General features: G+C 36.9%; 1 protein-coding gene across 1 annotated transcript in view; it reads right to left on the minus strand.

Moving 5' to 3' along the window:
• Positions 1-4,969: 4,969 nt before the first annotated feature.
• Positions 4,970-24,980, minus strand: part of LOC140147568 (uncharacterized) — a 49,159-nt gene continuing 29,148 nt past the window's right edge. Inside the window, exons 22-36 of the mRNA XM_072169693.1 lie at positions 19,541-19,645; positions 18,832-19,015; positions 17,603-17,958; positions 17,237-17,361; positions 16,735-16,894; positions 16,208-16,273; positions 15,747-15,875; positions 14,973-15,347; positions 14,552-14,656; positions 13,739-14,095; positions 9,074-9,133; positions 8,404-8,505; positions 7,542-7,940; positions 5,840-5,944; positions 4,970-5,157 (exon numbers count right to left, since the gene is read on the minus strand). Of these exons, the coding sequence (XP_072025794.1) occupies positions 5,150-5,157; positions 5,840-5,944; positions 7,542-7,940; positions 8,404-8,505; positions 9,074-9,133; positions 13,739-14,095; positions 14,552-14,656; positions 14,973-15,347; positions 15,747-15,875; positions 16,208-16,273; positions 16,735-16,894; positions 17,237-17,361; positions 17,603-17,958; positions 18,832-19,015; positions 19,541-19,645 (2,636 nt within the window). The 3' untranslated portion in view covers positions 4,970-5,149. The remainder of the gene's footprint in view (positions 5,158-5,839; positions 5,945-7,541; positions 7,941-8,403; positions 8,506-9,073; positions 9,134-13,738; positions 14,096-14,551; positions 14,657-14,972; positions 15,348-15,746; positions 15,876-16,207; positions 16,274-16,734; positions 16,895-17,236; positions 17,362-17,602; positions 17,959-18,831; positions 19,016-19,540; positions 19,646-24,980) is intronic.

The following is a 24,980-nucleotide window of genomic DNA, read 5'->3' on the forward strand; positions in this document are numbered from 1 at the left end:
CAGTCGTGACTTTGGCACATTTGATGTTACCATCTGCATCGGAGATGACGCCACTCAGATCGTGTTAGTTTTCCTGGAAGATCGAGTCGCGTTGAACGGCAAACCAATTCGGTTCTTACAAGATGGCCGCGTGGCAGACTGGTGCGGTGATCCCGATCCGTTGCTACAGCGATATTATGATTATGCGATGAAGGTTCGAGGTAGTAGGGAAATGAATGGTGGTGTGGATGATGATGAGGTGAAAGAGGATGGGAACTCGAAGAGGTTACTGCAATCGGAAAGGTAAGACTGAGTGTTCCTTCCTTCCACGTGATGCGCACGCCTCAAATTATTGAGTATCAATCGCACAGGATATGACCTTGTGAAAAATCTTAAGTTTCTTTTTTGACTTAGTGTATAAATGTTGCCCTCTTTTATTCAAAAGCAAGTTGTTCTGTATTTTTCATGCATTTAAATCCTGATATCGATGAGTCACTGACATTTATTATTCAAACCCTTTTCCGTATTCCCCATCATTTACTAGGCCCTACTACAGGATATCGCATAGGCCCCCTACTCTCATCTCCGGGTATAACTAGATTTAACGCAGCCCGGCATTTCCCACAGTGGGCGGATATTATAATATTGCAGAGGGTAGCGCAATGGTGATGGGGGAAATGGTCTAGTTTCACAATAAATTTTTCAGGATCTACATGAAAATTGACATTATTGGAGCGTCATTTAAATGTTGCCTAAGTTAGGCCAACAGACGGTTTTATGCGAAAACCCATCCCAGTTTTAACATGGCATCAAAGAATCGTATCTCAGACAGGTAGGCTGTCTTCAGTTTCTTCAGTTTCCTATAAAAGTCTACATGATTATGTTGGTTTTTTTTTTTTTGGAAAATCAAAACCCACAATTTGCTTGAAGTCCCACAAGTCCCACATTTAGGCCTATAGTTCTTTCTGCTCTCTAAATCCCGTAGACTATAGCCTAATTGAAGACCGAATTAAAAAGACTAGTTTGCGTATGACGTCCTGTCAACCAGACCAAACTGTTGTACTGCGCAGGTCAGCAGCCAATCACGTCACCCCTTTGCCCTGACGTCAGTCGCAACTAGTCTTTTTTATTCGGTCTTCAATTATTCAAACGGAATCGTTTACTTATTGAACCGTATGTGTGTCTTTCAATTAATTATTCAGACTCGTAAATGACTCCTTGAAGTCTCTTAGGATTACCGCCCAACTTGTCTCCAATGAAATCAGAAATCTAGAAGAAAGAAAGAGATGCACACATCACTCCTGGAAGCCAAACCTGAATATTTTCAACTGGCTACGAAAATCTTCGACCACTACCTCGTCCGTGAATTTCCACGACTCTGTTAACGTGAATGAAATGTTACGAATGGTTAACGAACTAGCAACATGTGAGACCGATTTAAAAAATGGCTTTCGTTACTTCCAGAAATGCAAGGAAGATCTGGAAAGAGATGCCATCGCTCTGGTTTGGACAGTGATGTCATTCTGTCGTGAAGCCATTCTGAGAGAATCTGAGAAGTTCGTCCACGATCGGTACAAAGATTTATATGACAAATATATGCAAGCGATAGGAAGGGAAGAAAACCTTATACAAAAACTGGGGAGTGAAAAAGAAAGGAATGATGGGATGCAAGGTGAAGTCGATAAATTAACAAATGATTTGAAGCTACTAAACAAAACAGCAGAAGCAAGTTTGGATATTACAGAATTAAATGTACAAGAAGATTTGCAGAAAGAGTTGCAGAGTTTGCAAAAAGAAAATAGCATTCTCAGGATGAAATTAATGAAATCTAAGCGACAAAAGAAAACAGATAAATTTAGAATCAACAAATTGGAGAGATTACTAGATATTTACACTAAACGTCAGAATTTTCAACAACATCAGACCACAAATAGACAGAAAGGGGTTTTACTCGAAGGACGCTTGAATAAAGTACAGTTATGTCACCATTTAGTTAATACTACGAGAAAGGCACATGTAGAAAAAGGTGTGATGCTAGAGAAGTATGCAGAAAAGATCGGGAGTATGAAATTGACAGAACCAGCGATGAGGGCTAAACAAGGGCAATCGGATGACGGGAATGAGGAGACCCAGAGTTCAGAAGTATCGGCAGATTCCGAAGGCAGTTAATGGAGTAATAAAATTTCTCCTATTTATTTGATATTTACTTGTCTTTTGTAATTACAATCATCACAAACTAAAATGACAGTGCTAAAACTTGGTAATTCCTCTTACAGTTTGTAAAACATTCTAAATTAAAGTAACATTATGAAAAAATATTTATCAAGACCTGTTTTACTCATTCTTTTATCTTTTACTTGACCCATTGTATGTTGTGATTTGCGCAGATTACAATATTACAATATTATACCATCCCTATAATAATGGGGTGGTTTCTAGATAACTCGAGTTCGTTAGTATGCGACAAATACGACTACACCTTAAAACGCTTCAACTTTTAAAACAAGACTGTTCATATATTAAACGGAATTGTTCAGTGTTTAACGAAAGTGTTAAAATTAACACGCTAAAATAGTGTGTTAGATAATCCAAAATATCATGATAAAGTTAGTGTTAAATTGTTGATGAAAAAAGTGTTATTTTTTAACGCAATTATGTGCTAATAAAAGTGTTAAAAATTGTTGCTCAAGTGGTCCTAATGTGGCAACACTTGCTTTTAGGTGTAGATAATTCAAACACTCAAATTTGGCCGTATTATTGATTAAGGGGCTTACAAAATTACTACGATATTCTGTTTACAATAATGCACAAACATCGTACGCCTACTTTATTTATTATTTTGAGTATATTGAGATTCTTTGATATTCATGCAAGTTTCCCCATATTTGATACTCTCTCAAATTGCCCGATTGAATATTCAATCAAAAAGATTGAAGTTTCAATCTTTTGCCGTCCCGAATTAGCATGATTAGGGACAAATTCTTTCCAGTTAAAAAAATTGAAAATATTCACTCTAAAAAGTTTAAATATCATTCCAAACATATATTTCACATGCCATTTGGCCGTACATTATAGGAGTAACACATGATTGGATAGTGAAACCAGTCTACAAAAAGAGTTAGAATCAAACCAAACAAACATTTCAAATTATTTTTCAATCATTTAGGTTGATTCCTATCATCAATCGTTGAAATATTTCAATCGGCCAATTTAAGAGACTTTGTTTTTTCTTCAACTATATAACACAGACTCGCCCATCTTACTGTAGGCCCTACATTTAATACTAACCTACAATAGGCCCCCTACACTCACCACATTATACTTATACATTACTTGTACATATAACATACTTATTTATTAAGTTATAAGTACTTATTCATTAAGTTATAATTAATACTTCAAATTAACCTCTCCGTCATTCCCAGCAAACACAAAACGTTTTACGGAAAACATTTAAATGTCAGGTTATTTAAAGGGTATAAAACGTTTTTATAAAAACATTAAAAAAATATGTTAGAATTTGATTCAAAACATTCTTATAATATAATGCTATTTATAGAGTTGACGAAATATTTTACCAAAATATTTGCCAAAAAATATTTTACAATAGCACTTTGACAACATTGTCAAAATGTTGTAGTGTTGTTGTTTTTTTATACAAAATGTTTTTCATGAGTCTTTAATATAAACTGGCTTCAAAAAGAAACTTATAATTTTTCACAAGGTCATATCTTAAAATCCTGTCTATAAAAATGAACAAAAATTGCACACAGGATTACTGCAATACTCTACTCTAAACATTGGACGGTAACCAAACAGTTGTCCAACTGGCACAACAGTAAAATGCACTGACACGGAACAGCTTCCGGGACCACATTCACAGCCCAACAGATTTTGTTGGCTGGGTTCCAATTATTCGCCTGTACATGAACAAAAATTACACACAGGATTACTTCAATACTCTACTCTAAACACATGTCAGTAACCAAGCAGTTGTCCAACTGACACAACAGTAAAATGCACTGACACGGAACAGCTTCCGGGACCACATTCACAGGCGAATAATTGGAACACATCCAAAGAAATCTGTTGGGCTGTGAATGTGGTCCAGGAAGGTGTTCCATGTCAGTGCATTTTGCTGTTGTGTCAGTTGGACAACTGTTTGGTTACTGACATGTGTTTAGAGTAGATTATGGAAGTAATCCTGTGTGTAATTTTTGTTCATTTTTATAGATAGGATTTTAAGATATGACCTTGTGAAAAATTATAAGTTTCTTTTTGAAGCCAGTTTATAATAATGAAACGTTTTGAATGAAACCAAAACGTGTTTATAACATGTTTTTAAAAACATTTTGTGTTTGCTGGGTCACACCCGTTCAATCCAAATAGTACTGTATTATGTCAAGTTTTACAGATGCAAGTTTGATAGTACTGACGCAAATTATAAAAATATAAAATATACATGATTTATGTATAATTATATACAATCTAACAATATATCGAAGTACGGTTTTTGTTTTTCTTTAAATAAGGATTGTCACAGACTTTTCTTTAAAAAATAAAATAAACATATCGTCACCCTCATACCAAAGTGCCTAAGTCATTATTACATGTTTCTCATTTGCAATTTTTATTTTCTGAGTAATAAACCCTTAAGTAATTAAATTTCTAGTCACATTCTTTATTAACTTGTGGAATTCATCTCTTTTGATGCATTCCACAAGTTAATGAAGAATGCAGCTGGAAATTTTTATTAATTATGGGTTTATTACTCAGAAAATCAAAATTGCAAATGAGAAACATGTAATAATGACTTAGGCACTTTGGTTATGAGGGTGACGATATGAAAAAAATTCTATGCATGATGTCTGAATCTACGTACATGATTAATATTTTTTAGCAATTCATTTAGGATTAAGTAAAATGAAGTTCAACGATGATGATAAAATAATAATTATGATCATATTTCAACTCAAAGTATTACATTGATACAAAATTTAAACGTCTCCATTTTAATAGTGTCGTTAAGATTTTGACATTTATTTCCCCGACCATGCAACTGACGGATGGAAATAGTTAATTTCATCCCTTGGTCTATAACAATTCACGATTGTCTCTAGTCATTTAAAGATGGGTTCATATTTCAGAAAACTTGTCTTGCGCAGCTGGATTAAGGATCTGAATAAGAAAACAGATGCAGAATAAAATAAAAATGAGTTTAAACTCAATAAAATAACATTCTTGATAGATGATTTGAAATGCTTATGGTTTCTTCAAGAAATGTTTGGTGCAAAAGGAGGCAGTGAAGAAAATACTGTATTAAAAACACAGGGCTATTACTCTTTTCCCAACTGAGATCAGAAATTCAGCTCAGGACAGATAGATCTCATTGAAGGAAGCTGGTGGCCGACTGCTTCGCAACCGACCAATGATGATGATGATGATGATGATGATGATGATGATGATGATGATGATGATGATGATGATGATGATGATGATGATGATGATAATGATGATGATGACGATGATGATGATGATGATGATGATGATGATGATGATGATAATGATGATGATGATGATAATGATGATGATGATGATAATGATGATGATGATGATGATGATAATAATGATGATGATGATGATGATGATGATGATAATGATGATGATGACGATGATGATGATGATGATGATGATGATGATGATGATGATAATGATGATGATGATGATGATGATGATGATGATGATGATGATGGGGCACAAATGAAGATATGGTATCCAAATCAAATTACGCTGTTTACAATGAAAATGGCTTTTAAAAAGACCAAAAAATTGTTATTTTTTAAAACTTATTTGCACTTACATCTTCCACAACCCTGCTCATCTGTGGGCTCACCATAGCAGTCATTTTCATCATTGCAGCGTAGATCACCTGTTATCACTTCGAGACTGTTAGCACATTTCCATTCTGAAAGAAAACAGAAATTCATGATAAATTACTTATAATACTGCACAATGAATGCATTAGCATGGATTCGGTACTCTTTCAATCAATCTCCCTTCGTTTTGAGATTGTTAAGGGGGTACTACACCCCTGGCCAATTTTGTGCCTATTTTTGCATTTTTCTCAAAACTTACAGTACATCGGTGACAAGTAAGATATGTATATTATAGGGGCAAGGACTACAACTACTGTACTGGAAATTCAGCAACTCAAAGCAAGTAGTTATTGATTTATTGATCAAATATTGGTTTTCCCTCATTTTTGACTGTAACTCCACAACTGTTGTCTGTGCTGAAATTAAATTTCCAGTGCAGTAGTTGTAGTCCTTGCCCCTATAATATACATATCTTACTTGTCCCCAATGCACTATAATTTTGAGAAAAATGCAAAAATAGGCACAAAATTGGGCAGGGGTGTTATACCCCCTTAAGGCTATAATTATTCATCTGATCAAAATTTTAATTTTAATCCGTCCGAAGATTTGCAGCACAATTAGTGCAGAGTATAGATTAGAATGATTTTCGTTGGATTTATTGATTACATATTGCTTGTACAACATGAACGACTTGGCTTGAAAAAATTAACTTTTTCTGGATAGCTCAAATAATGAATAATAATAAAAAAAAAAAGATAAATAATTGTGGTAATATGTGATGCGATCAAGCCAAATCAGTCGGAACTCGCAAATATTGATTTTGAGATATAGCCGAACAAAGGAAATTTTTCCTTTTGTTTCCTATTGTTTTGGAAACTCTTTAATTGCTCATATCTTTGGAACTGGTTGTTCAATTTCAATGGGATTTTCTGCACAATTCAGCTTTATAAAATTAATACTTTTTACAATCCTATAGGAAACTGAAAATTTATTATTGCCGAGTTCCGACTGATTTTGCTTGATCGCGTCACATATTGCCCCCAAACAAACTGCAGGCGACCAACAAGAAACAAACTTGTTTTTCTTCAGCCTAATATTGACATTTGCGTCTTTATATCATTTTGGCTAAGAAATGTTGCACCAGGGCTCCAAAATGGTCCAAAAGCATTTTTAAAGTGTTTTCCTGGGAGAACCCTTAAACTTGAACCCTCAAAAAATTCTGGAAAACTCAAGAACCCTTTAGTGTTTCGAGAACCATCATTGCAGGTTCTGCATGCTCGTTAAAAAGTGACCAATGATGCCTTTAGGCATATGGTTCTTTTTAAGAACCATCGAGGGTTCCCGTGTGAAGATAAGTTACTAGAACCTTTGCAGCCTTTCTTTTCTAGGAAGTGTAGTCAAAATCTAGTTTAACACGAACGTGTCCCCGCACCACACTAATGGAAGATGAAGAAAATAATTGATGTGAACATCATGAATATGTGCTATATTATCTAAGACTGAATTAAAAAGACTAGTTTGCGTCTGACGTCAGGACAAAGACGCGGCATGTTTGGTAGCTGACCTGCACAGTGTGGCATTTTCGGCCTGGTTGACAGGATGTCGTACACAAACTGGTCTTTTTAATTCGATCTCGAATTATAGTAATATTTTATTGGAGACTTAGAGAGACATTCTAAGACTTACGGGCAGCAGGTTCCCTACTTGAAATGGTCACCGTAAACCCTTCATACGCAACACTATCATCAGTCACAAACGTCAGTACGAGTCTACTTCCCGGTGTCTCCAGATCCAAAGGAACATCACTACCCGTGTACGTAACCTTTCTGTAGCTCAGCGGACTAGACCCGGTACCAGCGTACAGATAGTCTCCGTACACTACATCATCGTATGCCGCATACTGCCTTCCATCTTCTATGTTGAATGTGTTGAAGTCTACAAATAACACGTATCCAGGAGATGTGGTGATGGTCCATTGGCAGGTACTAGATTGACGATAAGTGTTGCGGAACAGGACTGAAGCAGGCGAGGATAAGTCGTAGGTATTGCCTGGGAATTGAAGGTCGACAATTCTGTTCCCACACTCTGTAATGAAAATATTTTTATAGACTGTTTGAGACACACTATCGTTCCTTAAATATGAGCTTAAATGCGATGCTGGGCAATATGGCATAGTGTCTGACTTAAACCAGTTTTTTTTTCTTTTCTTTTTTCTTTTTTTTTGCACGTATTCCGTGATCATTAAAAGAGAACATCGGTAGCGTTCCCCCAGTCTTCTCTATCTCTGCCACCACCCTTGCACACAAATATACACAAAAAAGCATTCAGATGTCGTATTTATGTTTGTTTGTTGGTTTTGGACCGAGTTTTAACTGTCATAGCGGTCGCGGTACCCCGGTGCATGGTAAAACTGCCTTATCATAAAACAATTATTATAGCTAGTCAGCTGTTTCATGATTAGCGTGTAAATTGAATATCAAGACTTTATGACATGCTAGGGTATGCAGGCCCGTGCAAATGAGTTTTCTAGCTAGTAGTTTACACGTACCACAAAATTGCGGCTCATCACTGTCATCATTACAGTCCTCATAGCCATCACAAAACCACGAAACAGGATATGCTTCTACTCCATTGGAACACATCTGCACATCTGTCAAGAGAAAATATCGGATTTACAGAGAGAAATTCCATAAATGATCATCTATCACACGTAACCTAAATATTCATGGGTTAATGTTATTATATTTTGCCACGACAATGTCCATGAAGTATTTTTACACCTGGTTTAAAAGAGCTATGAGTAATATGAAATAACAATTTTCATTTGAATTTTAACCTGCAAAAGGTTTACAAGTAAATGAATTTATGATATGGCTATAGTATTAATCTGCGACTATTATATCAGCTATACTTAACAATACGATTTAATCTGTGTATTTATTTAAGTTATCCCCATTAGATGTTGTGTCATATTTTTGCTGTTTTAAAACTTACTAGCGGTTACCCGTCTTTCGCGGTCAATGTCTTTTGCGGTCACTGTCTTTTGCTGTGCAGATATTTTATATTCGTTTAAAATGTACTGGTCAAGTGTGAGACACCTGTATCTTTTTGGATTCATCCTGTATCTTTTTGGATTCATCCTATGGTTTCCTGCTGATCGGTTGGAATAATTGTCTAGTTTTCACAATACGGTTTTCTTTGTTTCCCTATTTACTTACAACAATCTTCATTACACCCTGGCCATTGTACGCAATCTGGGTTGGTACTAATCATACAATCTGTAATCAAAGAAATTTACAAAGGATATTATATTAACTGAAAAATTTAATTAATGCATATTTGCGTTTATTTCTACGTTTGCAATAGTGACATACATAGAAGCTGTTATTCGTATACCAAGCTGTAAAAAGTTTCTTAAAAAAGTGCTACACAGAGCAACACAGCGCTAAACATGACAAACAAATTATCTATTATATGCCCGTGCAACGGGGCGTAGATATTGTATTTGTTCTGTTTAGTCTTCTCCTTCTCCTTCTTATCTATGCCCGTGCAACGGGGCATAGATATTGTATTTGTTGTGTTTAGTCTTCTCCTTCTCCTTCGCCTTCTCCTTCTCCTTCTTCTCACGCTTCCTTTGCACTCCTATAACTCAAGAACCGAAGTAGCCTTGGGGCCCATAGACCTTTTTCCCTCTATCCCACAATGCACTATTCCAGGGGGGTATGACGTAGTTCATCAACCTCATAGATCGTGTGCATCTGATGGTCTTTGCCAGGCCTTTGCAATTATTTTGTCTTAATATGGACATACTGATTCCATATAATGCGGATTATCGTAAAGGCCATCGATGTTACTAATTATGCAATTATGGAATACACGAGTGATGCAGTTACGGAGCGATGTAGAACATCTGTGTAAGAGATTGTGTTTACGTCTTATTTTCATCTCCGAAAAAAAAAGTGAAACGGACGCCGACAAAATATCACGGCGTGTCCCGTCATTAGTTTATCACCATTAGGTCTATAAAATGTATACAAAGTTAGGTTACAATAGCAGGAAACTTTTTTGACTGGTGACACCATGTCCATAAGGCATAAAAATGTTGTTTTTGCCCCCGAAAGGTATTAGTGATCGCGGCGCCATTATCGTGATTATCGGGGATTCCTTTTTTGTGATGAAGGCACCAGCCGAAATGTCCGTATTCCAGAATGTAATGAACATAACTCTGTACTCCCCCGGGGAGATGATGTAGTTTGCGACACTCATACCCCCCTGGAATAGTGCATGATGGGAAAGAGGGAAAAAGGTCTATACTTGGTATACTGATGGCCCATGACCCCTAAAAATTTCCTGGGGTAGCCTCGATCCCAGAGGTCAAAGGTCATGGGCTACAGGGGGCAATATGTGTAAAATTTCAAACAGCTCTAGCTCAAGAACTATAGTGGCCTTAGGGTTCATACGTGGTATAATGATGACCCCTAACCCCTAAATGTAACATATGGTAGCCACGACCCCAGAGGTCAAAGGTCATAGGCTACAGGGAGCAATATGTGTAAAATTTTAAAACAGCTTTAGCTCAAGAACTATAGCGCCCTCAGGGTTCATACTTAGTACAACCATGGAGGTATATAAATAAATGGAGAATGATCTAGCCAAGCGTCTTTTGTACTACGTTGGTTATGACCAATTATTGTTGAATAGGCAATTTCAGGGGATATTGATTATGCTAAGCTGATTACATTGTTAAGTCTGTTTCACTGGTCATTTATTTCAATGGGGTGCTAAATGCAGTTACTTATAATGTTTATTGAATAGTGCTCATGTTTCAGAAAATTTAATATCAAAATGTCATTTTCGCCAAAAAATTGCATTGAAATCAGTCTTTTTGAATAAAATAAACACCCTATCTGTAGGCCTATATCTGTGGTCATATTGTGACCCCCTACATTTTGGTCATGATTCTTGAAAAATTAAATTAGGCTATGACCCCTATTTTTCTTTCCAAAAGTTATGACCCCCCGGTATAGGCCTATTTGGAACCCCCTCCAAAGAAAATGATGGCCCCTAATAATATTAATAATCATTTAGGCCTAAATACTGATAATTATTTATTATAAAATGAGAAGTTTAATGATGATGAAAAGATTTTAGCAGAATTCCGAAGTACTTCCGGTAAATTTTACTCGCTCTTAACTCAATTGGCCCAAATTGGCCCAACATAATTTTTTCACAATCGGAAGGTAAAAACGTTTTGCTTTCATTTGCACTATATTTGAACTCCCTCAGACTCCCTTAAAAGCTTAATATATGAACATGAATACTAAGTATATTTGTCAAGTTACGGCACAACTAGTGTTGAAAACAGTTTCATAACTTGAGAACAGAACATCCAAATTTCATCGGGTTTTCGCACAATCATACATTGAAACTATAAGCTATCAAAACTGGCGACTTTGAACAGCTAATTGACTAGCTGACGTCATTATACATTGTCTTTTACAAGCCTTCCGGTACGGGTCAATGTAGGGTCAATTCATATGAGGAAATTTTGGGAGTGACAATCAATGAACCATGGTAGAGTCTCATAACCATCGTGGAGATCAATAGCTTGGCTGAAGTGGCTAGTCATTCAAGTTTGGTGACTCATTGAATAGAGGTAATAGGATAATCTCCACTTAAGAGATTAGAATTCTGGCGATCATTCTCCATTTATTTATATACCTCCATGGTACAACGATGGCCCATAATCCTTAGATATTTTCTGCAGTAACATCGACCCCAGAGTTCAAAGGTCATGGGCTACAGGGGGCAATATGTGTAAAATTTCAAACACCTCTAGCTCAGGAACTACAGCGCCCTCAGGGTTCATACTTGGTACAATGATGACCCATGACCCTAGCTGTATTCTATGTTAGCAGCATCCCCAGAGGTCAAAGTCTAAGGCTTTAAAAAGCAAACTAGGTACGACATATTAATACAGTGTAGCGCAATAGGTAGTATTTTGTTAGCTACCTGTGTTTGCAATGATAAAGGTCTGAATCGTACGTCAAGGAAACTCATCACTTGACAAAAACTCCCTGAAAAGTGAATGTGTAGGCATTTTGATTTTGGTTCTTTGGACCACTCAAAAGGTTGTCATGATGGGACAAGGGGTGTGGTTGGTTAAGGGGTGGGGTATTAGAGAGAGTGTGGTCCAGGCTGGTGGTATTTTAGAGAGAGCGAGGGTCTGATGGGGTATAAGAGAGAGTGAAGGCTTGGTAGGGTATTAGAGAGAGTGTGTGCTAGTCTGGTGGTGTTTTAGAGAGATTGATGGTCTGATGGGGTATAAGAGAGAGTGAAGGCTTGGTAGGGTATTAGAGAGTGTGTGGGCCAGTCTGGTGGTGTTCTAGAGAGAGTGAGTGTATAGTGAGTATAAGAGTGAAGGCTTGGTGGGGTATTAGAGAGAGTATGGGTCAGTCTGGTGATGTTTTAGAGCGAGTGAGTGTCTGATGGAGTATAAGAGAGAGTGAGGGTCTGGTGGGGTATTAGAGAGAGTGAGGGTCTGGTGGGGTATTAGAGAGAGAGAGTGATCCAGTCTTGTGGTGTTTCAGAGAGAGTGATGGTCTGGTGGAGTATAAGAGAGAGTGAGGGTCTGTTGGGGTATTAAGAGAGAGTGTGGTCCAGTCTGGTGGTGTTTTAGAGAGAGTGATGGTCTGATGGGGTATAAAAGAGAGTGAAGGCTTGGTAGGGTATTAGAGAGAGTGTGGGCCAGTCCAGTGTTATGAACATTACATGTATATCAAATGAAAGCTTAAAACAAGTGCTTCCGCATGGTGCTCGCCAAGTTTTCTTTTGTGAATAGGGGAAGGGGGTTAGGTGTGGTCACGGGCATAGATATTCGTGTTTGGTAAAACACATTACTGTGGCATCTAGTTCTTCTCCTCCTTCTTCTTCTCACGCTTCCTTTGCCCTCCTCTAGCTCAAGAACTAAAGTACGGTAGCCTCGGGGCCCATACTTGGTATAGGCCTAATGATGGCCCATGACCCTTAGAAATTTCCTAGAGGTCAAAGGTCATGGGCTACAGGGGGCAATATGTGTAATTGGTCTCCCATCCACTCAGGAGTCCATGACCAACGAAATGTTCAATGTGTATGAGGGCAGCAGTGGTCTCCCATCCACTCAGCAGGCCATGACCAACGAAATGTTCAATGTGTATGAGGGCAGTAGTGGTCTCCCATCCACTCAGGAGGCCACGACCAACGAAATGTTCAATGTTCATGCAATGCAAAATAGCGGCAAATGGTTGAATTCATACTGTTTTTAATAACGTTTCGGATATAAAGAAGCTGTTTTGAACGATGGCAGTGGATCGAAGTATGTTTTGTACTTGTTTATTTGTATACTTGATGCTTCACTGTTTGCCGGGCCGTTTTGCACCCGTATACTTTTTACCAGTGAACTTCTGATATGGCATGCATGCATGTATTGATAAAAATATCGTCGGATGGCGATATCGTGATATGTTTTGGATGCGATATGCGAAAGACTGACGATGCCCAAGCCTAGCCCCTCCCGACAATCCAGCGACCGGGGTTCAATCCCTGCTGAGTCCTGATTTTTTCTCTTTCAATATTTTCATATGCCAGTTTGCTCGAGCCCCAATCACACCATTTAAATTATAATTTCTCGAGCTTGCATCGTTTATTTCCGATCCTCGCATATATTAATTTGTGCATTTTTTATTTTGGGTGCTATGATAATGATACATTTATATCATTGATACCAAGGGGTATAAGTTTTCGTTTTGTGAATCATGGGGGAAGGGGGGTTAGGTGGGGTCACGGGCATAGATATTCGTGTTTGGTCAAACACAACTGTGGTTTCTAGTCTAACTTGTCCTTACCATCTCCGCTGGTCTCATACAAGGTCAAGCTGAATCCATTCCCTCTATTCCAATACGAATCCGCCTCAAAATGAACAACAACTTCATTAGTATGGAAATATAGCTCGACATATCTGTGATACTCCTCATCCCGGTATGTAAACACGCCTTCTATACCCGTAGCTGATGATAGCTGTACAGAGTCTGTGCTGATGTCCAGGCTTATGTCTTCAATACTAACCAGGATGTATTTATCGGGTCGAGAGGTTACAATCCAGGTACATGACAGTGAGTTGGTGTAGGTGTTTGGATAGTTTGGACTTGATAGGGTTAAATAAGAGTCTGGGTTGATTGTCATAGATTCGACCGCGGAACATTCTGAAACAAATTTGATGTTAAAATCAGTAATTGATTTTATACTCTTAAATATAATCTGAAATAAAATCCAACCACAGTGTATTGCCACCAACAACCATACATAAAGTAACTACATGTGTGACTATACTTTCGCGTCAAGAAATGCCAATAAGCAAAGGAGTTATTTTTGGCAACATCTCGTTATCGCTGAAATTGTTTGCGCGCTTCACTCTGAGCTAGATTCACTCCGCTGTCCGTTAAACGAGCGTTAAGTGGACTTTTTCCTGACTGGAGCATAAATCATGGTCCCATCTTTCTTTTTGTTCGAGCTGTTAGTGAACCATTTGATTGGACACTATTATGGTCACTATAATTGATTTTTATAACTATACCCAAACAAAAATAAACAAATAAATAAAAACAAACAAATAAGTAAGACGCGACTTATAGTTTGGTTTCAATATAAACGTGACCTACCACATTCCGCTTCATCTGACCCGTCAAGACAATCGTAAGTCCCATCACAATCTGCTGTTACCCCAGTGTATATTTGGAAATTGTCGTCACACAAAGGTGGAATGGCTAGAAATGTGCAAATGGGATAATTCTTTAAACAAATATCTTCACACAAGGTGGAATGGCTAGTGTGCAAATGTGATAGTTGTTAAAACTGAATATAAAAATATTATACAAATTTATATACCACCCATGTTTATACAACCTACATAACCTTCATGTTACTCTTATCAAAATACTTACGTATTCTAGAATTATCAATAATTGTACTGTTAAGGTCAACATAAAGATAACGCTCCGTCTCAGAACTTTCAATTCTAAAGATTCTCGTATTTCAAAGTATTCTTATCAAATTAGAAAACTCATTACACCCTAAACTAACCTTCATTTAGTCCAAACACGCGGAATTTCACCACAAATCCTTCGAAGTTCACCGTTCTATCAGACGTCATCGTGACGTAGAAGACATTCGAAGGTGAGTAAAAGTTAGGTGGTATTTCCCGCCCAGTATAAGCATGCGGTGATAATTCACCCCTACGGTATGTAGACGATACGTCTGGCCGCTCATAACTGATGTAAACAAAGTCGTAATCGTACTCTAAATGAAAGACGTCAAATTCAGCTTTGATGCGTGTATTTTGTGGTGATGTAAGTACCCATTGGCACGTTACTTGGTTAGGGTATGGATACGGGTAGCTGGGTGATGTTAACGTGTACCTGCCATAACTGGTCAGAGAGATATCCGAGGTTCCACATTCTGAAAAATAAAAATGAAATTTGCTGATAAGAAAATGTATATACTTTCTTTTTTGAGACATGGGCGCGGGCTCCTAAATTGGACAAGATCATATTTCTTGCAAGTCAGATCAGTAGCGAATCAATGTCGAAAGAGTGCCATATGAATACGGGTTGATCATCACTGGGTTCCCGCATTGTCATATTTTTCATTTATAAACTGCGCCTATTTTCCCTTAATCTGTCCAATCCTTTACAGGATTTCTGGTGCTTGTTAGGACCGCAATGGAGCATTCAATGAATACGTCATCAGATATTGATCTGTGGAGAAGGGTGTGGACTTCAATATAAAGTTCCCTTGTGCTTTCAAAATGGAAACAAACTGTAGTTTTTGTGTCTATTTAATTGTTAGTGTATTTACCGTCCGAGCAGGCAGATGTTGATTCATCACTGTCGTCAATACAATCCGAGTAACCATCACACACGCTCACAGATGATATGCATTGCCCATTGCCACATCGAAATTCTCCTGGGTTACATACCGAGGAAGCTGCTTGCAAGAAGGAAAAAGATTATGATACATGCAGGCTACTATTACCGAGTTTGCTTCACTGCTAATGAAATGAGCTGAGAGAGTACATTCACAATGACTGAGAAAGTTATTAGTGAGACCGTCAGATGGAAATTAAGAAATGAGAATTGGTATACTTAGTCTATAGTTGTCAGCTCTCCCTATTTCGAATATTTATAGTCTACATAGTTCCATTATAAGGTCAGTTTTCCAGTCAGAATTATGATATATAAGAATACCGTGGAATTACGAGACCCCCGCATTAAACAGTTTCCTGACAAGAATGATTCAAACTGTAAACTTTGACTTACTACAATCACTGCCACCGATGCAACCGATGTAGTTTAGGCAGTCACTGTCTCCGCTTGCAAGACAATCTGAGTATTATAAAGGAAATTATAACAATGCAACAGAATCGTTTCCTTAGAAAATAAAACCGATTTTTACTAAACTAAATATTATGACACAATGCACAACATAATACATATTCATAAATTTTTGTTTGAATGCTGTATGATGTAACATATGACGTGGAGGGACTAAGCTTTCATCAGGGCTACATGTATGGTGACTGTTCATGTTCGTTCCGGCAATCATCATGACCATAATTCAGCAAAGCTGTTGCATTTTTAAATACTACACTTTTTTAATATTTTTTTAATTCATATATTAGAATAGACAATTAATAGATGTTGGAATGGGAATGGGAATGGTAAAAATAATAATATCACCAGATTAGTATAATACTTTGAAATATTTTAGATTATTATCGTCTTCTACATTTTGTCATTGTAGTCTTGTTAATCATCTGATATATAGATAGTGTTTAAATACATACATTCTGTTATCCACTTGGCATTGATGAAGAAACGTCGGTACTTCGATATCCTGGCAAAGACACCGGGGTTTCCCTCGTTGTCTTGATATGCTACGGCTAACCCCACAAGATGCCATAGACCATCATCGCCCAAACACATCACACCAGCGCCACCTTCACCCTGTAGAGATTATGTGTTGCCGTATAAGATTAAGGTGACAATATTGATTTGGAGAGGTTTGAAAAAATCAAAGACTGTTTTGTGGAACGCCCAGTATGAACATCATCACGAGTGTTCGACGGGATGCAGCAGTAGATATAATGCAAGAGCGAAGACATTTGAAGTTTTACGCACGACTTGTTGTTTTAGACGTAAATGTAAGGGTTTCTTCTTTAAGCAACCTTTAATATATTATAACTTGAATTATGAAAATCGTCGAGCGTCAGATCTCAAGATGTCGTTAAGATTGTTACGAAAAACTAGTTTCACATCTAACACCATCTAAAAATAAGAATTGCTTACGTCTGTCCTGTCGGCACCTCCTGCACATAAACTCGGACCACCAAGCGGCGAATCAACGCCCGTCCCCCAGGCAAGCTGACAGTCACTCAAAGGTAGTAACGATATGGGTGCAATCTGAAGCCATGCTGGTATACCATGGACAAAAGAAATAATGAAATTATTTAAATGTTCGCTACACAGATTACAACTATTTCTCACCTTAGAAGATATATAGTTAGTGAACATTCAGGACTGACTTAATCTTTACAAAGAATAACTTGGATTTTGATTTGGAATGGATTTCGCTTGCCAAAAGACTAATGCATTTTGTTAATATATGTTGATATCATGATTTCATTATCGTTATTAGCTGAGCTGTTTACTTACGTTCTGCTTGCCCCCAGCCTGTTATACGACATTGCTGATATTCGTTGACCTCATCACTACTCTCAGAGATGCAAACAGGTCGAACATAGTCCGTGAATTTCACGGGCTGTCTAAATCGCACCAGAGCAATATCATTCCGCCCAGTGTCGCTAAACGATGAACTGAAATATGGAAATGAGTTATATTTCGCCGAGAAGCTCGAGTAGTCATCAAAATTAGGGTTCAAACCGGTGAATGAGCCACGAGTGAACACTAGCCCTACTTCTACTTGTTGCCGATGACTTGTGCTGGGAGATTGATCCCGGCTTGCCGAATCACCAAATGTTAGGTAAACTGGTCTTTCTCCGGCATCGGCCCTGGTGAAAGAAAATATACAACAAAACCATAATGGATTAATATAGCACAATTACATAAGTCCACTGTTCAATGTTGTTGACTACTTTGGCCAAAGACATGCCATTAACTAAACTCATCCCAAAAAGAAAGTATCCAGTTTGATTTTGGTTCATAAGTCACAGATGGGGTCTTAAATCAAGACCTACCAAAAGTATGTTACAGATAAATTTATTCCACACAGTTTGATACCTCATTTGTCCAAATCAATGCAGAATTGATGACACAGTGACCTTTTAAATGCAACGACCTCAATTTTAAAAGTTGCAGTAATTCATAATTGATGTGGTTTTCCTGCTTCTCAAGATTCGTCATAAAGGTACACAATAACAGAGACGAACTAAGACTGTTTGACTTCACTTCATGTGTTCTATGGAATACAGATACTCTTTTGCCCTTCACTCTTCACATGCAATATCTGGTATGTCCTCCTGCTGCATCAATGACTGTCAGACATCTTCGGCGGATGCTCTCAGTGAGACGTGAGTCTGACGCGCCCTTGATCTTTCGCTGCCCATAACTGAGTAGCAGGACCAAATCAATAGGAATTACTGCAACTTTTTAAATTGAGGTGATTGCATTCAAATGGTCACTGCGTCATCAATTCTGCATTGATTTGAACAAATGAGGTATCAAACTGTGCGGAAAAAATTTATATATAACATACTTTTAGTAGGTTTTGATTTAAGGCCACATCTGTGACTTATGGAATAAAATCAAACTGGATACTTTCTTTTTGGGATGAGTTTATTTTAGCGTCATTCAAGAATGCAGATCTATGGTGGAGAACCCTAATTGGCCTACATATATACAAGATGTTGCCCTTATAAACTTACAGGCAATGTTCTGCCGTAACAGCCCAGTATTTATCCAGCAATACAGCGGCACATATTGGATCCATACCATCCCTCGTTACTTGGCCTGCCCATGGTACTTCGCCTGCTCGTGTATCCTCACCATTCAGAAATCTACGTGAATCAAGGACAGGACGTGTTCCACAAATGTCGGTCTGGAAGATGTCTATGCAATAAAGAGTGGTTTGGTAACACTAATTTATTATAATTTTTATTGGAGTTTGAAACAAGTAGGCCTATATTCATTGTAGTATAAGAAAGTTTAAACTTACGTCTCACGACTATTATATTCAGAGCTGTGGTAGCCTGCGGCTTGCATGCACAAGCCTTCGGAGCCACTGGTTTATTCCGTGGTCGTCACGTTTCTATAATGGTCACATGACTTGATGATGTTGTCATAGCTGAGAGGGAGGATGTGCCGGCCCTGGTCCGTGTTCAGGTTGCAGTCTCGTCTCTTGATGTGAATGGCTTTGCGCACTCCCCTTTTTCATTTATAATACATCGTCCACATGATCATTACATCACCATACTACAAAGGTACTCCTCTGGTATTAGTGTGTTTAATATTTTTGTACGGTGCTAACTAAAGTCAAACATCATCATTGACCATAATGTTATATTCCCTTGATATTAGATAGGTTAGGGTTAAGCGTTAGTCAGGAATCCTTCGAGAAAGAAAATAGGTGCTTACCGACACATCCGTCCTCGTCACTGTAATCGTCACAATCGTAGTAATTATCACATACATATTCCTCTGGTAGCAGCTGGACATTATTATCACATAGCAACAGATCATCTGTAAAGAGAATTATTGTATAATTATGATAAATATAAATTGTGAAATAAATGCGCTCCTTGTAATAGGATTAGTAGAAAAATGTAATTCAAATTTTTGACGAATTAATCTGCAAGAAATGGTTTGTACACGAACATTATGTAGACAGCGGTTTCCTGTGGTATGAAAATATCATAGGGGATGAGACTGTGTATCACGAAATGGCCCTTTAAGTACCGGTAAATGGTAAAATGACATTGTTTTGTTGTACAGTGTAGCGCCGGGATATGATAAGATAACATTATGTTCAAAATTGTGTTATAGAGATGCACCAGGATATGGTAAAATAACAATATGTTAAACAGTTGTGTTGTATAGAAATGCACCGGGATATGGTAAAATAATATTATGTTCAAAGTTGTGTTAAAGAGATGCACCGGGATATGGTAAAATAACATTATGTTCAAAGTTTTGTTGTACATAAATGTACCGGGATATGGTAAAATAACATTATGTTCAAAGTTGTGTTGTATAGAGAAGCACCGGGATATGGTATAATAACATTATGTTCAAAGTTGTGTTTTATAGAAATGCACCGGGATATGGTAAAATAATATTATGTTCAAAGTTGTGTTAAAGAGATGCACCGGGATATGGTAAAATAACATTATGTTCAAAGTTTTGTTGTACATAAATGTACCGGGATATGGTAAAATAACATTATGTTCAAATTTGTGTTATAGAGATGCACCGGGATATGATAAAATAATATTATGTTAAAAGTTGTGTTGTGTATAGATGCACCGGGATATGGTAAAATAACATATGTTCAAATTTGTGTTATAGAGATGCACCGGGATATGGTATAATAATATTATGTTCAAAGTTGTGTTGTGTAATGCACCGGGATATGGTAAAATAACATATGTTCAAATTTGTGTTGTAGAGATGCACCGGGATATGGTAAAATAACATATGTTCAAATTTGTGTTATAGAGATGCACCGGGATATGGTATAATAATATTATGTTCAAAGTTGTGTTCTAGAGACGTACCGGGATATGGTAAAATAACATTATGTTCAAAGTTGTGCTGTGTAGAGATGCACCGGGATATATTAAAATAACATTGTGTTGTGATATATTAAAATAACATTGTGTTCGTGTCCATCTAGGTAACAACAATCTTTTATCATTTAAGTCAACATGGCTTTTAAGCCTGGTTTATCATGTTGTACACTATTACTTGATAAAACAAATGAACTCTTGGAATGAATGGACAGTAAATCTACTCAAGTAGACCTCATTTCTCTAGACTACAGCAAAGCATTTGACTGTATATCACATAACATTCTGATTTCTAAACTTCAAAAAACTTATGGTATCAGAGGTCAGCTGCTTGCCTGGATCAGTTCCTTTGTCTTGGGTCGTGTTCAGAGGGTTACTTTTAGAGGGCAGAATACTGATTGGGTCTCGGTCCTTTCTGGCATTCCTCAGGGCTCTGTTCTTGGCCCCCTGCTCTTCACCATTTATGCCAATGATCTAGGCCAGCACTTGACCTCTGGTATCGGACAATTTGCCGATGATACATTTCTTTATCGTGCAATTTACAATGCCAATGATGTAAGGGATTTACAAATGGATCTTGACAAGCTTTCGGTATGGTCGTCTCGTAATTCACTTCAATTGAATCATACCAAATGTAAATATATATCTATCACTCGTAAACGTACTTCATATCCATCAGTGTACAGTATTAACAACATCAATCTTGATCAGGTAAATAATCTCCCCTTCTTGGGTGTCATCATCGCAGATAAGCTTAATTGGGATGCTCATGTTAAAGATGTTATAGCAGGAAGCAACAAACTTCTTGGTTTTATTCGCCATGTTGCTGTGGAATCTCCCCTAGAGGTTCTCCTCCAATTATATCGGACCATGGTCTTGCCCATCCTCGATTATTGCTCCCCTGTCTGGATGCCCCACACAAAACGTCTTTAAAATGCTCTTGAACGCGTTCAAAGGCCAGCCACCAGGGCTATTCTCCATCAGAAGCGTCGCGAGGAGGAGTACAATGTTCGTTTGGACCGTCTTGACCTCAGTTATTTGTCTCAAAGACGCGAATACATGTCCATTGCGCTTGTATCCAAATGCCTCCTCAATGTTGACTGCTGCAATGCTATGGCTGCTTTGAATAAAATCCGTCCGAATAGTAGGCATCCTGATTACCTTATTTTTCACCATCTCAAAGCCAAAACTGATGCTTTTCTTTATCACTCCATCCAACGCTTCCCTAAAAAATGGTCTGACCTTCCCCGTCACATCAGTGATATTTATTTGTGCAATAGCTTTAACTGCTTTAAATCCCACTTGAGAGACTACTTTCAGTCCATTCAAGAAATTTAATCCTTGGTGCCATCTGTGTTTGCCGTGGTGATAGGGTAGGAGGGGCATTATCTCATAATGTTGTGGTGTGTTTTATCCTGCTTGGCTAAGTGCAATATATTGTGTCTTTTGGGGCTTCATGCTTTGAACATAGTGCTGTTTTTTTTACAAATGTTTGTACTTTTAATGTGTTAATAATCTTTGTAATTTTTATGTGTATTTATAGTGCAATACTTTGTTTATTTTCATGACCAGCTTGCAAGGGTGGGGTCCACTCATCTCTTAGATGTCAGTGCTTAATTTGCCACTTTTGTTGGGCCCTGGCAGCCTGTGCTTGCTGGTCTAATTTTGCTGTATATTTTTGTTGAAATGCCTAATGAATAATAAATAAATGAATAATAAATTTGTGTTATAGAGATGCACCGGGATATGTTAAAATAACATATGTTCAAATTTGTGTTATAGAGAAGCACCGGGATATGGTAAAATAACATAATGTTCAAATTTGTGTTATAGAGATGCACCGGGATATGGTAAAATAAATTATGTTCAAATTTGTGTTATAGAGATGCACCGGGATATGGTAAAATAAATTATGTTCAAATTTGTGTTATAGAGATGCATCGGGATATGGTAAAATAACATTATGTTCAAATTTGTGTTATAGAGATGCACCGGGATATGTCAAAATAACATATATTCAAATGTGTGTTCTAGAGACGTACCGGGATATGTTAAAATAACATATGTTCCCATTTGTGTTATAGAGATGCACCGGGATATGGTAAAATAACATTATGTTCAAAGTCGTGTTAAAGAGACGTACAGGGATATGGTAAAATAACATTATGTTCAAATTTGTGTTGTATAGAGATGCACCGTGATATAGTAAAATAACAATATGTTCAAAGTCGTGTTATAGAGACGTACCGGGATATGGTAAAATAACATTATGTTCAAATTTGTGTTGTATAGAGATGCACCGTGATATAGTAAAATAACATGTTCAAATTTGTGTTATAGAGATGCATCGGGATATGGTAAAATAACAATATGTTCAAATTTGTGTTATAGAGATGCACCGGGATATGGTAAAATAACATTATGTTCAAATTTGTGTTATAGAGATGCACAGGTATGTTAAAATAACATTATGTTCAAATTTGTGTTATAGAGATGCACCGGGATATGGTAAAATAACACTATGTTCAAAGTCGTGTTAAAGAGACGTACCGGGATATGGTAAAATAACATTATGTTCAAATTTGTGTTATATAGAGATGCACCGTGATATAGTAAAATAACATTATGTTCAAATTTGTGTTATAGAGATGCACCGGGATATGGTAAAATAAAATATGTTCAAATTTGTGTTATAGAGATGCACCGGGATATGGTAAAATAACATTATGTTCAAATTTGTGTTATATAGAGATGCACCGTGATATAGTAAAATAACATTATGTTCAAATTTGTGATATAGAGATGCACCGGGATATGGTAAAATAAAATATGTTCAAATTTGTGTTATAGGGATGCACCGGGATATGGTAAAATAACATTATGTTCAAATTTGTGTTATAGAGATGCACCGGGATATGGTAAAGTAACATTATGTTCACATTGTGTTATAGAGATGCACCGGGATATATTGAAATAACAATATGTTCAAAGTCGTGTTATAGAGACGTACCGGGATATGGTAAAATAACATTATGTTCAAATTTGTGTTGTATAGAGATGCACCGTGATATAGTAAAATAACATGTTCAAATTTGTGTTATAGAGATGCATCGGGATATGGTAAAATAACAATATGTTCAAATTTGTGTTATAGAGATGCACCGGGATATGGTAAAATAACACTATGTTCAAAGTCGTGTTAAAGAGACGAACCGGGATATGGTAAAATAACATTATGTTCAAATTTGTGTTATATAGAGATGCACCGTGATATAGTAAAATAACATTATGTTCAAATTTGTGTTATAGAGATGCACCGGGATATGGTAAAATAAAATATGTTCAAATTTGTGTTATAGAGATGCACCGGGATATGGTAAAATAACATTATGTTCAAATTTGTGTTATAGAGATGCACCGGGATATGGTAAAATAACATTATGTTCAAAGTCGTGTTAAAGAGACGTACCGGGAAATGGTAAAATAACATTATGTTCAAATTTGTGTTATATAGAGATGCACCGTGATATAGTAAAATAACATTATGTTCAAATTTGTGTTATAGAGATGCACCGGGATATGGTAAAATAAAATATGTTCAAATTTGTGTTATAGAGATGCACAGGGATATGGTAAAATAACATTATGTTCAAATTTGTGTTATAGAGATGCACCGGATATGGTAAAATAACATTATGTTCAAAGTCGTGTTAAAGAGACGTACCGGGATATGGTAAAATAACATTATGTTCAAATTTGTGTTGTATAGAGATGCACCGTGATATAGTAAAATAACATTATGTTCAAATTTGTGTTATAGAGATGCACCGGGATATGGTAAAATAACATTATGTTCAAAGTTGTGTTATAGAGACGTACCGGGATATGGTAAAATAACATTATGTTCAAAGTTGTGTTATAGAGATGCACCGGGATATGGTAAAATAACATTATGTTCAAAGTCGTGTTAAAGAGACGTACCGGGATATGGTAAAATAACATTATGTTCAAATTTGTGTTATATAGAGATGCACCGTGATATAGTAAAATAACATTATGTTCAAATTTGTGTTATAGAGATGCACCGGGATATGGTAAAATAAAATATGTTCAAATTTGTGTTATAGAGATGCACCGGGATATGGTAAAATAACATTATGTTCAAATTTGTGTTATAGAGATGCACCGGGATATGGTAAAATAACATTATGTTCAAAGTCGTGTTAAAGAGACGTACCGGGATATGGTAAAATAACATTATGTTCAAATTTGTGTTGTATAGAGATGCA

This window comes from Amphiura filiformis, chromosome 1 (assembly GCF_039555335.1).
Source record: "Amphiura filiformis chromosome 1, Afil_fr2py, whole genome shotgun sequence".
Classification (NCBI taxonomy): Eukaryota; Metazoa; Echinodermata; class Ophiuroidea; order Amphilepidida; family Amphiuridae; genus Amphiura; species Amphiura filiformis.